This window comes from Dama dama, chromosome 18, assembly GCF_033118175.1.
Source record: "Dama dama isolate Ldn47 chromosome 18, ASM3311817v1, whole genome shotgun sequence".
Classification (NCBI taxonomy): domain Eukaryota; kingdom Metazoa; phylum Chordata; class Mammalia; order Artiodactyla; family Cervidae; genus Dama; species Dama dama.
In genome coordinates this window covers 36,525,377-36,542,530 of record NC_083698.1, presented here as the reverse complement: position 1 = coordinate 36,542,530, position 17,154 = coordinate 36,525,377, and the positions used below count along the sequence as shown (strand labels likewise).

At 37.2% G+C, this 17,154-nt stretch overlaps 1 protein-coding gene across 5 annotated transcripts in view; it reads right to left on the bottom strand.

Annotated features, from left to right (window-relative positions):
• CACNA2D1 (calcium voltage-gated channel auxiliary subunit alpha2delta 1) overlaps positions 1-17,154 on the bottom strand; it is a 513,972-nt gene that overhangs the window by 111,634 nt on the left and 385,184 nt on the right. For all 5 annotated transcript variants that reach the window (XM_061165139.1, XM_061165136.1, XM_061165138.1 and 2 more), the window contains exons 8-10: positions 14,974-15,043; positions 12,698-12,748; positions 8,855-8,954 (exon numbers count right to left, since the gene is read on the bottom strand). In XM_061165139.1, coding sequence (XP_061021122.1) covers positions 8,855-8,954; positions 12,698-12,748; positions 14,974-15,043 — 221 coding nt within the window. The remainder of the gene's footprint in view (positions 1-8,854; positions 8,955-12,697; positions 12,749-14,973; positions 15,044-17,154) is intronic.

Genomic DNA, 17,154 nt, shown 5'->3' with positions numbered 1-17,154 from the left:
TGGCTATGCTCTAATCCTGGCTTCTCCCTTAGAAAAGTTACTACAAACAAAACCTTGTGAGCACCAGGAGACCCCACAGAGACTGAGCCAGACTTGCCTTTGAGTGTTTTGAGCGTCTCCTGCAGAGGTACGGATCAGCAGTGGCCTGCTGCAGGGGCAGGGGCTCTGGGTGTAGCAGACCTGGTGAGGCATAAGCCCTCTTAGAGGAGGTTGCCATTCCCCACCATAGAGCCACCAGAATTTATACAGGACTGGGGAAACAGACTCTTGGAGGGCACAAACAAAACTCTGTGTGCACCAGGACAGAGAAGAAAGGAGCAGTGAGCCCACAAGAGGCTGACCCAGACCTGCCTGTGAGTGTCCAGGAGTCCCAGCGGGAGTGTGGGTTGGTGGTGCCCTGCTGCAGGGTCGGGGGCAGTGAGTGTGTGCATGGACCTTCCGAAGGAGGCTGCCATTATCTTCATTACCTCCACCATAGTTTGGCCTCAGGTCAAACAACAGGGAGGGAACATAGCCCCACCCATCAAGAGAAAATTGGACTAAAGAGTTACCAAGCATGGCCCTGCCCATAAGAACAAGACCTGGTTTCCCCCTCAGTCAGTATCTCCCATAAGGAAGCTTCCATAAGCCTCTTATCCTTATTCCTCAGAGGGCAGACAGAATGAAAACCACAATCACAGAAAACTAACCAGTCTGATCACATGGACCACAGCCTTGTCTAACCCAATGAAACTATGAGCCAGGCCGTGTAGGGCCACCCAAGACGGATAGGTCATGGTGGACAGTTCTGACAAAATGTGGTCCACTGGAGAAGGGAATGGCATACCACTTCAGTATTCTTGCCTTGAGAACCCCATGAACAGTATGAAAAGGCAAAAAGATAGGACACGGAAAGATGAACTCCCCAGCTCGGTAGGTGCCTCATATGCTCCTGGAGAACAGTGGAGAAATAACTCCAGAAAGAATGAAGAGATGGAGCCAAAGTAAAAACAACGCCCAGTTGTGGATGTGACTGGTGATGCAAATAAAGTCCAATGCAAGTAAAATCCAATATTGCATAGGAACTTGGAATGTTAGGTCCATGAATCAAGGTAAATTGGAAGTGGTCAAACAGGAGTTGGCAAGAGTGAACTTCAATATTTTAGGAATCAGTGAACTAAAATGGACTGGAATGGGTGAATTTAACTCATATGACCATTATATCTACTACTGTGGGCAAGAATCCCTTAGAAGAAATGGAGTAGCCCTCATAGTCAAAAAAAGAGTCTGAAATACAGTATTTGGATGCAGTCTCAAAAAGACAGAATTGTTAGGTTGTTAGAATAGGAAAAAGGAGTTCAAAATGGTGGTGGCTAAAAGACAAAGAAGGGACAAGCCCGCGAAAAACAATACAAAGTAAGGTCTGAGGACCTGAGTGAGGACCCCAGGTAAAACAAACAGCCCTCCTGGCTAGCCCAATTTACATAGTGCAGGCTCAGGGGGTTAAAAAAAACAAAACAAAACATATAAAAAGAGGAGTCAAAATTGAGCCGGGGACTGTCTTCTCTTTGCGTCTTTTGGGTCAGCATGCCCTCATGCCTCAAGGATGTATTTTCCTTTATTTTGTAAATAAAATGGAGCTGTAACACGGAGCTGTAACACTGGTCTGCCTGAGGGCTGTAACACTGGTCTGTCCATTGCTTCAAATTTTTTTTGTGACAAGACAGAACCAAGGAAATTACAAACTCCCCCGACAGAATGATCTCTGTTCATTTCCAAGGGAAACCATTCAATATCACAGTAATCCAAGTCTATGTCCCAACCAGTAATGTTGAAGAAGCTGAAGTTGAATGGTTCTAATGAAGACTTACAAGACCTTCTAGAACTAACACCCCAAAAGGATACCCTTTTCATTATAGGGGACTGGAATGCAAATGTAGGAAGTCAAGAGATACCTGGAGTAACAGGCAAATTTGACCCTGGAGTACAAAATGAAGCAGGGCAAAGGCCAACAGAGTTTTGCCAAGAGAATACACTGGTAATAGCAAACTACATTTTCTATTTCTTTATAAAGTTTAGGTCAGTAATATTATCTCCCTCACAAGGTTGTTGTAGAGAACAAATGAGTAACTATTAAAAACACATAGAGCACTCCCTGCATCATGAGCAGTGTTAAGAAAAATCAACTCTAATAATCCACTATGATGTGATTAAATTGAGGATTAATACATATACTAGATAAACAATGAACAAATATCTACTTTAGATCTTGTTTGTATTTATTTTCTAAAGAACAAATCTATGTCTGGAATAATATGATAAGTTATTATCATTTAGTGACTTTTCAATTCTGAAAATGTACTAATCATTTTTCTCAGATAAAAAAAGCAAAGAAAAATAAATAGTTAATAAAAAATCAGAGTTGACAAAAGTATCTCCTTATGGTAAATAATAGCCATAAACCACTAAAATAAAGTAAATGATACTAATGAACCTCAACCAAACAAGCCATTATAAGAGCAACTAAGACCACTGATAAATTTCTCTAGGAGTAGAGTGTGAAATCACTGTGACTTCATCTTTCAAATATTTTTTGCAATATTCACCTTAGAACTTGCATGGATTGTACATCTTTTAATATCACTCTTCTCCCCTATTTTTGAATATGTAACTGAGATATTTCCATAGTTTTAATCTGGATATTGAGATACATTACCTCCATATCAAATGCATGCAGAATTCTTTTTAAAAGCAACATATTCACTTTACTTACATGCTCGGACACCTATTCAAGCTACATCATGTGAGCATGCCCCAGCAAGGATTTACTGTGAGCTGTCAGGAGAGCTGTCAATGCATCAGTAAAGTCTGTATTACCCTGATTCATGCAGATCACAGGGAAACATCTTGCAATTTTGTTTCAAAAGAACTTAGTTAACAACTGTCTTTAAAGAAACACACATTTGACAGCTATAATATTTTCAGGAAAAGTAAAGGTCAATGACAATTCCATCTAAGTTCTTTATTTTAGTTAGGAAAGAATCATTAGTTGCTGGCTAAATGTTGAAAGCATAAAAGTCATTTAAATTCACTTCTATTGTTTAGTCAGGAAGTCTTTTAAAAAATACCTTTAAAAGTATTGTTCAGTTTCAACTTAAGTAGATGCTACTGGTGCCCCACCCACATTTCCATACATGCCATCCCAAATCTAACTGCACCAGGTTTCTGGGAGCCTTCTGCTTGTGCCCAAGGTGGCCTGGGAACACTAGGAAATTAACGTTCTTTGGGAGCCATCATTAACTTCAAATGTTCTAACATATCATCCGCTTGGAAAAAAAGAATAATTTCAATTCATGCAATCTACATTGGTTCTCAGAATCTCCGAGGATTAGCTCTATTCACTGAGTGGTAACTTATTTGGTAGTCCATTGGGTATTAGTTCTCTTCTTTTTTGGTTTTACTTCTTACATTTGTCTAAATCTTTCCCAGAATCACTTTCCGTACCAGCCATTTGTACTTGAATCCTACCTCATGAACTATTTCAAAGGAAAGTCAATATAAAGTGATACTAGCAGAGATCTTAGGAAACAGATCATCAGGATGGGATGATCCAAATTTTAATTCCAAAGTTAAATCATTCACCAGCCATGTGGCAACAAATATTCCACTGGTAACTGGCTGTGCATCAGTGATAAATAGAGTAAAACCCCTCAGAGGTGATTTTTTCATTTGCAGTGACTAGAACACAATACAGATCACAAAAGAGGCACCAAGTATTTGAGAAATATGATAATAGTAATCATAGGGACTTGAGGTTGGTTAGTTGTTGTTAAGGGCTTCCCAAGAGGCCCTTGTGGTAAAGAACCCACTTGCCAGTGCAGAAGACATAAGAGACTTGGACTCAATCCATAGGTCAGGAATAACCCCTGGATGAGGGCATGGCAACCCACTCCAGTATCACTGAAAAAAGTGATAACCTCAGATCAGCTGACTATCAACTAAGGGCAACGTGTGAAAGCCAGAAGACATATAGCAGCCAATAAAGAGAATCTAATCCCCTAATATCAGGTCAACATGTGCTAGAAAGAGGCACAGAATTTGCTTTTGAAAGTGACATAATTATAAAGGAGGCCACATTCACAGACATGGCAGGATTCTATGCAAGAGTGAGGACACCAATAGGCACAGGATGGGACCCTAAGAGGAGAATGGGGACATCCAGTGAATAGGACTGAGAACACTGAACTTCCAGGTTCCCTTATGCCCTCTGAATAGGCAGAAATAACCTCTTCCCGTTGGAGGGTAGTAGTTTTTCCATGCTAGAGACCATACATGATGAAGCCTGCTATCCTCAAGATCTAAGCTCATCTTCCTCACGGTTCTAGGCAACAAATAGACCAGGTCTCAACATGGTTTACCTGGAAAAATAGTCTCTGCTCCAGGGTAACAGAAGAAGAGAATATGCAACAAAAGAGATGAAATATTTGTTTAATATGAATCAGCAGATAGTGGGAGAACATGCCAGGGAATGAATGTTGATGGATTTTGAGGCAAAAACCACCTGGGCATTAACTTGGTGTGAAGGAATAAGCAGACTGAGATAAGAAAACACGTGGACTCTTGCAGTGGCAAATGACTTGGCTGGTTGGCCAATGCCCTTGAAGAAACAAGACAGGAAGACCTTCCCTAGACAAAGAGGTCTGGAGAAGAAGCATAAGGATGGATCTACGGGAGCCGGCATCAAACGTGCAGACGTCCGTTTGAAATCAATCACCACTGGACAACATTCATCACAGAGGAAGTACTAAATAATGCGGTGGATAGGAGGATTTGTCCACTGGAAGTCATCCAGCCTTTGTATGTAGGAACCACAAATAAATGCAATAACCAGGTAGAGAGAGGGACCTAAAAATATAGGCTCTTTCTCACCTAGCATGTATACCTACTGCCACTGGTGAATGGCCAACCCACTGGAAATTATCCAATGCTGAGAATTCAATACAGTATCACTCTTCAAAAAGACATTTAAAGACTTGATATCAAATAGGTTATAACCAGTCTTTATTTATCCTTCTGGAACGGGGTAAGGTCAATTTTGTTTTACTTGTTATTGATACAGTTTTCAGTTAAGCATTCCTCTTTCTGTTTACACTTCCTCATCCACTGAAATAATCCTCTGAACCGTCTGATTTACCATGAAGGGTTATCATTATAGAATGTTGCATAACCTCGCCTCAAATCAAGCAATCTATTTTATGGTAAAGGAGGTCCAACAACAAACAAATGACCACAGAATCCACTGGGTCTATGATATAATACATCACTTGGGAATTGCCAGTCTGAAAAAAGAAAAACATTGGGATAGTCTCTTATATGTGAAAGCTCCAACTTGGAGATTACAGTCTTTGAATTAAAACGTTGTCCATCAAGATGCAGTTTATACTTTGAACCATGGCATGAAGTCCACTGATGTCCTGGCACAAGACTGTATATCCACTCATAAAAAAAAAATGGTTACCTTGTCAGGAACTTTTAAATGGTAAAAGGATCAATTCAACAAGAGAATATAGCACTTGTAAATAACTATGTACACAATATAGGAACACCTAAATACATAAAGCAAATATCAACAGACACAAAAGGAAAGATTACTGTAATATAGTAATAGTAGGGGACTTTAAGATCCTGCTTTCATTAATGGCTAGATCATCCATATAAAAAAAATCAGTGAGGAAACACTTGACTTGAATGACATGTTAAATGCCATCTTTAAGGATTATTAACTGGATACAGTGGATTCTGGACAGGTTTCTAGCTACCATCACCTGCAACTTTCTGTTTCAATTCTCTCTCTTATGACCGGAGTCTATTATCTCCGCACATATGGAATGCTGGTACACATTTTAAACCCCAGTTCACTTAACCTCGAGGCAGTTCATATACTACAAAGCTTCTAGAATTCCTCAGTAGGATTGAGTTCCTTTAAATTAAATTTCTTTAATTGGTTTCCTTCCTTCCTTGTCTCACTTCCTTTAATTGGTTGTGTTTCTTGGGATCATGTCACAAAAGAATCCATTTACACTGGAATCCATGAGTAAGAATCAGGAAGAAGCCATATTAAGACATTAATCATATTTAATGTTAGCTGGTTTTATAAAAATTTCATTTGATATGCCAGATCTGTACTGAAATTAATGTTTTTACATTTCCTCTTTTGCTATGCCAAACATAACATTTTATTAACAACCTTTCCAATGCAGTTGTAATAAAGATGTTTATGTACAAATTAAAACTAATTGATTACCTTCTCCAATCAATTTATTTCAGAGACCGACCATTACATTTTACTTGTACACAAATGCTGAATATGTTATGAGCTAACACCCGGAGCCAGGTTATAAAATCAGACTAACTTAAATCAGAGCTCTTATGCAGTATCAAACTTTACTAGTACTACCAAGGATATAAACAAGCTAGGGTTTCCCTTGTCGCTCAGAAGGTAAAGAATCTGCCTACAATGCAGGAAACCTGGTTTCAATTCCTAGATTGGGAAGGTCATCTGGAGAAGGGAATCTCTATAACAATCCAGTATTCTTGCCTGGAGAATTCTATGGACAGAGGACCCTAGCGGGCTACAGTGCATGGGGTCTCAAAGAGTTGGACATGACTGAATGAATAATACTTTCCTGGATAAGCTAAAGGACGCTAAATGTTCAGATAAGACATAGAAAGAACTGGGCATAGAGGGCAGTTCCTAGGTGTTACGAGCTGAACTGTCTCCCCCTCAAATTCCTATGTTGAAGTCTTAAACCCTGCTATCTCCAAATGTAACAGTAAACATAGGTAATTTTTTTTTATGAGGTGAGAGAAAACAACAAAATTCTGTAAAGCAATCATCCTTCAGTTAAAGAACAGATAATTTTTTTAAAAAGAGGGAGGGGACACATGGAAAAAAAAAAATGAGACCATCAGGGTAAGAGCATATGACACCAATATCACTGGTGTCCTTCTAAGGAGAAGAAGAGAAATCAGTCTGCACAGAGGGATGACCAAAGCGAGTGGCAGCAAGAGGGCAGCAGTTTGCAAGCCAAGAAAGCAGCCTCAGGAGAAACTGACCCTGCTGGCACCATGACCTTGGACTTCCACCCTCCAGAACTGTGAGAGAAAAATCTCTACAGTTTAAGGCACCCATTCTGTGTTATTCTGGTTAAGTAGCCTTAGGAAACTAATAGACCAGATCCTCCCTTACTGTATTGAAGACACTCTTCTGGGGTCAGATGAAATAAGTCTCAAAAGAGGTTTGCAGGGTTCCTTGTATAGTGGGAGTATTTAAACCATGAAATATTTCCAGTTTATTACCCAGAGTGTTATATTACCTACTAGGTAATTTTAAAGCCATCTTGCCACACGGATCTTGAGTTCTATTTATGTCACCCTTGTGTGTGAAAGTCTCTCAGTTGTGTCCGACTCTTTGCGATCCCATAGACTATACAGTCCATGGAATTCCCCAGGCCAGTGGGTAGTCTTTCCCGTCTCCAGGGGATCTTCCCAATCTATGGATTGAACCCGGGTCTCCCGCATTGCAGGCATATTCTTTACCAGCTTAGTCACAAGGGAAGCCCTATGTTACCCTTAGGTAGGGATATTCTGCTAAAAGCATTTTCAAAGTAACTTGTCTTCCCCTTAGTAAACAATTTATCTAGCTACTTGAGGCTCTGGTTGACGAGATTAACTCAGTTCCTCTGACTACATTTTTCTTCCAGTGGGTGCCCTTCCAGTGAAGGGAGTAAACTGACTGTAAGCCACCTGCTTTAACTTCCTCCCACATGGTTTCAGACGCAGAGCCATTCTCTTATGTTCAATACAAAATGCTGCTGCTGCTAAGTCGCTTCAGTCACGTCTGACTCTGTGCGACCCCATAGACGGCAGCCCACCAGGCTCCCCTGTCCCTGGGATTCTCCAGGCAAGAACACTGGTGTGGGTTGCCATTTCCTCCTCCAATGCATGAAAGTGAAAAGTGAAAGTGAAGTTGCCCAGTTGTGTCAGACTCTTAGGAACCCCATGGACTGCAGTCTACTAGGCTCCTCCATCCATGGGATTTTCCAGGCAAGAGTACTGGAGTGGATTGCCATTTCTTTCTCCAAATACAAAATGAGTTCACCACAATTACTTCCTCTTTCACTTTCATCTCTATGAATATAACCACTTCAAACATGAAATTAAATCAACCAGTGCACAGTCATGAAATTTTCTGCCAAAATACAAATTTAATTCATAAATTAAAATGAGATATAGTAACATTCATTCTGTCCTGCTTTATTTGCTTCAGAATTCAAAGCTTTTTACTTATGAGAGGAAGGTCTAAAATGGTTCCTGGAAATAAGACTTTTAAGAAAGCACATTCAAATATCTATTAGTTCTCATGTTAATAATGATAATAAATAAACTTTAAAAACATACTACATTATGGACATATGACCAGTGTGAAAGTTGAGAATTATAATGAACAGAAAAGAGTCATACAATTATACTGCAAAGTCAATATTTATTTGGAGTTACAATGACATCAATGAGTAGAGGGGTGCGTGTCAGCTTTTTAAGCTCTTCTGAGTCAAAGAGAATATGTATATAGTGTTTTCCCTTCATATTCATTGCTTTAATCATTTCTCTCATGGGTACAAACACCGAGAAAGGACCTTGGTGTGGAAGTATAGGAGAGTAAGTAACAAGAGAGAACAGCTTTGTAAGACAGTCTTGTAACAGGACCAGAAATACCTCACCCTATCCATGACAAAACACAATCAGACACTTAAAATCAGAGAGAGAGAAAAATTGCAGATTTAACTCAACAAAAATGCAATCATCATATACTTACTGAAGCTACATTCACAAAATCGTCATCCGAGAGGGTTTCCAACATTTCAGAGACAGATGTTCGGATCAGTTTAAGTGTCAATCCACTAACACTCCCACTCCTATTTTAAAACAAAAAACGGACCCACACATGTTAATGACTATGCATTTAGCCAACATAAGATACCCTAAGGAAATGCAACTTATGCACTGACACTATATAATATGAACATAATTTTGTCTTTAAAATATCAGTACTAGAAAAAGTCCTATTTTTGATAGCAAGTAGAAATAAATTACAAGAAATTTTGTCTTTCTTTGCTATAAGCATCAGAATGTATTTATCTCTAATTACAATGATGAAAATTATATTTCAAGTGATAATTTAAAGAAACTACAGATACTCATGGCATATTCACTTTTTCTAGAAATATATACTGAATATCAGCTCTATTAGCCAAGTTAGAAGTGAGGGCTACAGAGGTTAATATAATGCAGTCATTGCCGTAAGAGCCCAGTATTTGACTTGATTAAACAATTATCAAGTAGCAGCATAAGAATTTGATAATAGATTTGTAAACACAATGCCTTGTTTTATTCCTAAAGTATTCTCAGGGATTTAGTCATCATTTATCTTGTCTTTACATATTTTATGATCCTGGATGACCTCATCTATTTGTGTGGCTCATCTCCAAGCAATTTGTTGCTGTTGTTCATTTACTAAGTCATGTCCAACTCTTTGTGACCCCATGGATTACAGCATGCCAGGCTTCCCTATCTTTCACTCTCTACCTGGAGTTTCCTCAAATTCATGTCAACTGAATTGGTGATGCTATCTAACCATCTCATCCTCTGCACCCCCTGCTCCTTTTGCCTTCAATCTTTCCTAGCAACTGGGCAATTAACTTTCACTTTTGTATCTTTTCTATTCACTTTTGTAGCTCCTAACTTTTCCCCAGTTTTATTTTTCTAGCTGTTTGTTAAATGACTATGGGTTCAAAGTCCAAAATGACACATTAGTCCCAAAACTTATTTTTCTTTCCTACATATGTCCTTGATACCAACCACACTAGATCTCAGTCATTCAGTTTCATTCTCCCTCTCAACTTTCCTTCCCATTCAGATAATCTCTCTTACTCATTCTACTTTACAGTATTCTCTCCATCCTCTTTCCATTCTAGCTTATGTGTTTACCACCTCAAGATCCAGAGCCAGAATAACAACCATTCATCACTTAGTTCCTTCTCTGTCCCATGCTAACAGGTGAAAATTCTGGCAGCATATCTTTGTCCACTTCTGTTACCTATAAAATGTTGCTGTTTAGTCACTAAGCCATATCTGGCAACTCTGCAACCCCGTGGCCTGTAGCCCGTCAGGATCTCTGTACATGGGAGAGATTCTCTCCCAGGCAAGAATACTGGAGTGGGTTGCCATTTCCTTCTCTAGGGATTCTTCCCAACCCAGGAAGTGAATCTGTGTCTCCTGATAGCAGGCAGATTCTTTACCACTGAGCTACCAAGGAAGCCCTACCTACAAAATAGTTAAAACTACAAAATATCCAAGAATCTTGAAAGTCTTGCATTCAGAAAGTTTCATTATCTTCTCTCTCTCCTACCTCCACCTTCTATATAGTCCCTCTAGATGTTCTCAACAGTGCCACTTTGCTTCTAGCAATTCTCCCACCTGAAATTCCACTCTCTTTTTTCTCCCTTCCATGCCTGCCTTGTTAAATCTAAGCTATACAGATTCAATTGTAATCTTCTCTCCTTAATGAAGTCTTTCCTGACATTCAAATTGAAATGTGCTCTCTCGCCAATGTATTCCTTCAATGCTGTGTCATACTTTATATCTCACACTTTCTATAATTGTTTTAAGTTATTTGTGAATATGGTTTCATTTCACTAATACATTTGAATCATCTTGGTCTCTATATCATCACATTGTATATAAGATACTCTCAGTTTAGTTCTGTTGAAATAATTTTTTTAAAGTGCCATTACAACCTCATGCACATTTATTTTTAATTTTAGTATAAGTTATGCATTCTAAATACTTTAATATAAGAAATTATGTCTGGACATTAGCATATATCCAATAGGATTACAACATATTGCATTCCCATTTAGATTTATATTTCAGAAGACTATCAAGGATTAGCAAATGTACAAAATCCACAATAATTTAACTTAAAAAGATGCAGTTTAAACTCATTTTAACAAATGAAATGATTTTAATATTTAAGTTATATTTGTTGGCTTCATTTATCTTCTCTTTCTCAGGCAAGATTATAAGATTTTAAACTTGTTTACTTCAGGTTATAATGGAGAAATTTTCAAATGCTGACAAGATCCTGTGAAATGAATTTAGTTGCCTATAAAACATGGAATTTTGTTACTTCCAGTGGCAAAGAACAGATGAAAAGCAAAGTGTCAGTTGCTCAGTCACGTCCAAATCTTTGTGACTCCCTGGACTGTACCCATCAGGCTCCTCTGTCCACGGAATTCTCCAGGCAAGAATACTGGAGTGGGTTGCCATTCCCTTCTCCAGGGGGTCTTCCTGGTGCAGGGACTGAACTCAAGTCTCCTGCACTACAGGCAAATTCTTTCTGCACCACCAGGGATGTAAAGAACAGATGAGGTTATAATCTTTTTCTCTCAGGGAAAAAAATACAACTTTTATACCTCATGTTTTTAATTCTGTAGTATTGCTCTTAAAAACTGAATCTTCATAAGGAAGCTGTGGTACATATACACCATGGAATATTACTCAGCCGTTAAAAAGAATTCATTTGAATCAGTCCTAATGAGATGGATGAAGCTGGAGCCCCTTATACAGAGTGAAGTAAGCCAGAAAGATAAAGAACATTACAGAATACTAACACATATATATGGAATTTAGAAAGATGGTAACGATAACCCTATATGCAAAACAGAAAAAGAGACACAGAAATACAGAACAGACTTTTGAACTCTGTGGGAGAAGGTGAGGGTGGGATATTTCAAAAGAACAGCATGTATACTATCTATGGTGAAACAGATCACCAGCCCAGGTGGGATGCATGAGACAAGTGCTCCGGCCTGGTGCACTGGGAGGACCCAGAGGAATCGGGTGGAGAGGGAGGTGGGAGGGGGGATCGGGTTGGGGAATACGTGTAAATCCATGGCTGATTCATATCAATGTATGACAAAACCCATTGAAATGATGTGAAGTAATTAGCCTCCAACTAATAAAAAAAAAACCTGAATCTTCACAGTAGGATATAGTCTTCTCTATGTTCTATAGTTTCAATTTTCAATTTTAATCTTATTGGAAGATTATACACACAAACCTAACTTGAAACAATTTGACAAATAAATAACCAATATAAAAACTAATAAATTTTTTTCTTGTATTTCAGCATTTCCCTTGAGAAAGTTCCAGCATGAACGTGTAATATATCTAGTAGTAATCTATTTTGTGACCAATTCCTAAAAGATATTTGGATCAATAATGACTAAGTGCCATCTAAACAATTCGACATTTTTGGTAGCAGAAACTGATTGGTTTTAGCAACTATGTACTTTAATACTGTTTAACAAGTAAAAAACTGGAAACAAATTAATAATTTTTCAAAAAGCTTAGACTTCAGAAACAAGTCATAATTTTCAATTCTGACAAAGATTCCTCTCATTTTCAACAAGAGAATTTTTGTTTGTTTTGCTACTGTCTTAATTTGATTTCTTTGTCTGGATATAGACAAAATCATAATAATTATTCTTTGTTTTTTTTCTTCCCCACCTATTTCTAGTTTCATCCTATTACTGCTACTGAAAACCCTCCCTATATTCTCAGTATATAAAAAATAATGTAATGTTTAACTACTTACACATCAACCAGAATAAGCATGTCTTTAGGAGATGCAGCTCCTTGGATGTACCTGAAACAAATACACTCATATGAGTATTTTTTTTTCTTTTGTATAATCTCAAACACTGATATCTGTTGAACTGCTATTTACTGATCTCTGAGATATTTTCCAAGCATGGCCCTATGTCCTTCCTAGCTGGGTAGATAATACTATTTAATTCACGATTCTGCAACATCAACTTAAAAACACAATATATAAAATAATAGAGATATCAGAGGTATAATATTTAAAGTATGTTTTACAGGTATTTATAACAAAGGAATAAGAGACGTGCTTTAATACTAGGAGTACAAGAAATTAACTTCTGGGAGAGTATTTCCCTAAGGGGGGAGAAAAGTTATCCTAAATTCCATTTTGCTGACCACAGTTTTCAAAACTCATTCTAAGGAAGAATAATAAAAATGAATAATAAGATTATGTCATTAATTCAAATACACACACACAAAATTCCCACAGAAATAAATTAGTAGTCTAGGAATGTGAAAAAGCAGTATGAATATAAGGGAAATAGAAAGGGACAATAAAGTAATTAGAAATAGAGCAATATATATTGTTATTTCCAAGAGTTTCAAGCAGTGGTTTTCAAACTTTACAGTATCTAAAAGTCACCTGGAGAGTCAGTTCAAAATGTTGATTGTCACGTTAAACCCCAGTCCTAAAGATTCAGAATCTCTGTGTAGGAAAAGAGACTCTAGGAGAATAGCCTAGTCACTGCAGACATAAAGTTAACTGAAGGTGAATAATCCCCAAAGCTCATGGTGCCTGGCTATGGACTGATGGGAACTAGGGCCTGCCTTCCCTAACAAAAAGACCTGGGTCTGAACTCAGGGTTCTACTTATTGTCCACCAAATCTAGCTTCTCAGCAGCTTGCCAGATAGCTTGCCAATTAGCTTTCAGACAACATTCAGCACAGTTAGTAACTATTCAGGATGATATGGTCATGGAACAGAATTTTTAGCTTGCATTCAAGTTTGCTTCTCTATCAGAAGGCAAAATGGCAGGATTGCTGGGTTATTTCAATGAAAGGCAAATCTAGTTCATGTCTCGCATTTTGACAAATGGTCCTGGCATGTGTCTCCATGGGAAAATGAGAGGACAGAATTTCATCTGTCTCCTTTGGTTGGGACCTAATTTCTAATTTTCTGCCAAAACAACTGGTTCCTGAACCTAAATCACATGATGGCAGAGGGTTTGCCTCCATTCAGCAACCTATGGCTCCAGAGCCACTAACTTGGAGAAATATTAACAAGAATAATATGTGGATTAATAGCATCTGGTAATATTATACATGGTTGGTATTAATGTAAATTGCTACTAGGACATTTAACAGAGCATTTAAAAAGCTTTAAATATATTTCTTTGAATTAACCATTATATGTCTTAGAATTTGTCTGAATCCTAACAAAAAGTGAGAAATAACCTATATGTCCATTAATAGAGGATTTTTAAAATAACTTACCATTTAGTCATTCTTTTAAAATGATGTTAAGTGTGTTTCTTATGAAAAGGTACTCAAAGGTACTGATATGAAATAGTAGCTTACAAAGCAGTATACTGTATAATAATATGCATACTCTAAAAAATATATAGCCACACATCACATACATTAAAAAAATCAATTAAATACATAAGTTTAACAATTATTTCCCAATGAGGGTAATTATGACTTTTTTGGTATTCTTCTACTTATATATTGGGATAATGAGTTTCTTTAGAAGGAACAATTAAACTTTCTTTTTGGAAAAATGAAACCTAAGCAATATGTCTATAACTAGGGGTAGCTCTTTCCTTGGGGCTAGTTCTCATTAATTCACTGCCAGAGGCAAACTACCTTCTACTCTATCTGGACACTTTGTTAGAGTCCTACTACAAGTAAGTGGGAGTACTTCAATAGAAATCCCTAAAAGCGAAAAGAGATTTAGAGATGACATTAACTACAAACTTAAAGGAGTCCACTTCAAATGTATTTGATGAATCAGTTCAACAATATTCATGATCAGTGCCCACTGAACTCATCATTTTCATTTAACTTTAAGTATTTTTCAAAGTAGAAGTATATAGAAAATGCAAATGTATAGAAAAAAAAAAAAACACTAGATCTCTATAATAATCAGACAGTATTAACACTAATAATAGAACGAGTCCCTCCAACTTTTACACCAAAAAAAAAAGAAAAACAAATAAAATCTATTTTGTCTTTTTCATCTTTTCAATATTACCCAAACATTCTTACCATGGTCTCCTGCGTACATCATAAAGGTCAATCTTGTTTGGAGTTCTACTGTTATCAACCCATGGAGAAGCTTTAAAAAAAAGAGAGACAGAAAGAATTAGAAAGAACAAGAGAAGTTAAATTTAAAATAGAGAATTAAAACCAAAATATGAGGTATTATCTAGGAAAGTAATATTTTTAAAAGTTACAAAGCACTAAGGACACATTCCACTTATCCAGAGAAATGTTAAAATGGGAGATACAGAATTTTATGCCTTTAATCTTTTTCTTTTTTAAATGGAAAACAACATAGCAATACAGAAAAAAAGTGGCTTAAGTCAATTTTTTATTCATATTATTTCAGAAATAACCTGTAGGCATAGGGATGTTCAGAGTGCCCATGAGCATGTTTCACGAAGTGTCCAGAAAATATACATTTTCTTTCTTCTTTACTAACAGAAAAATTTAACAGAAAATTTATTTGCCACTAAGGAAAACTGTACTTTAAATTATTTGATCCTTTTATTTTCATTCAATGTTATACTATCTTGGTCTATAAAAAGACTGTTTTTCTTGGATTGTTATCACATAATAGCATAATTTTTTTAACCTTGTTGTTGTGTTGTTCAGTCACTAAGTCATGTCCAACTCTTTGCAACCCTAGGAACTGCAGCATGCCAGGATTCCTGGTCCTTCACTGTCTCCCAGAGTTTCTCAAACTCATGTCCATTGAGTCAGTGATATTATCCAACCCTCTCATTCTCTGTCACCCCCTTTTCCTCCTGCCCTCAATCTTTCCCAGCATCAGGGTCTTCTATAATGAGTCGGCTCTTCCAATCAGGTAGCCAAAGTACTGGAACTTCAGATTCAGTACTTGCTGTTGTTCAGTCACTCAGCTGTGTCCAACTCTTTGTGACCTCATGGACTGCGGCACACCAGACTGCCCTGTCCTTGAGTTTGCTCAAACTCATGTCCATTGAGTCAATGATGCCATCTCATCCTCTGTTGCCCCCTTCTCCTGCCCTCAGTCTTTCCCAGCATCAGGGTCTTTTCCAATGAGTCAGTTCTTCACATGTGATGGCAAAAGTATTGAAGCTTTAGCACCAGTCCTTCCAATGAATATTCAGGGATTATTTCCTTTAGGATTGAGTGGTTTGATCTCCTCGCTGTCCAAGGGATTCTCAAGAATCTTTTCCAGCACCACAGTTCCAAAGTATCAGTTCTTCAGAGCTCATCTTTCATGGTCCAACTCTCTCATCCATACATAACTACTGGAAAAACTATAGCTATGACTATATGGACTATATGGACTTTTGTCGGGAAAGTGATGTCTCTGCTTTTTAATACACTGTATAAGTCTGTCATAGCTTTCCTTCCAAGGATCAAGTGTCTTTTAATTTCATGCCTGAGTTCACTTTGAACAGTGATTTTTCAGCCCAAGAAAATAAAATCTGTCACTGCTTCCACTTTTTCCCCATCTATTTGCCATGAAGTGATGGAACTGGGTGCCATGATCTTTGTTTTTTGAATGTTGAGTTTTAAGCCATCTTTTCCACTCTTCTTTTTCACCATCATCAAGAGGCTCTTTAGTTCCTCTTCACTTTCTGCCATTACAGTGGCATATTTGATAATGGCTAGTTCATTTAAAATTATAACTTAAAAATGGATTGGGAATACATGTAAATCCATGGCTGATTCATATCAATTTATGACAAAACCCACTGGAAAAAATAAATAAATAAATAAATTGATTTACAGGTTAAAAAAAAAAAATTAAACTATAATTAACATAACTATACAGAAAAAAACTTTTCCTGATACTTATTTGAATGATGTGAAGTAATTCAAGTACAGATTCAAGAGTCTTCTATTAACTAACAGAAGATGTTTCAGAGTCTTTATCATTTTGCAGTAAATAAAAAAGTATGTTTAACTGCTTTTAAAATGTAATTATTTTATACAATTCCAATTAACTCTAAACTTACTTTAATTAAAATACTTTACAAAGCTTTACACATACACATACACCCCTTTGACCCAATGGAGAACAAAAAGTGCTTATCAATTGGATGCTAATTTTATGCCAAAGTCCGCCTCTCCTTGAACACACTTAGACATGTAACTCTTGGGAAAATTCCCAATAATAATTCATAGGATGTACGTCTCTAAATGTATTTTGCCCTTTATTGTGAAATGATGAAA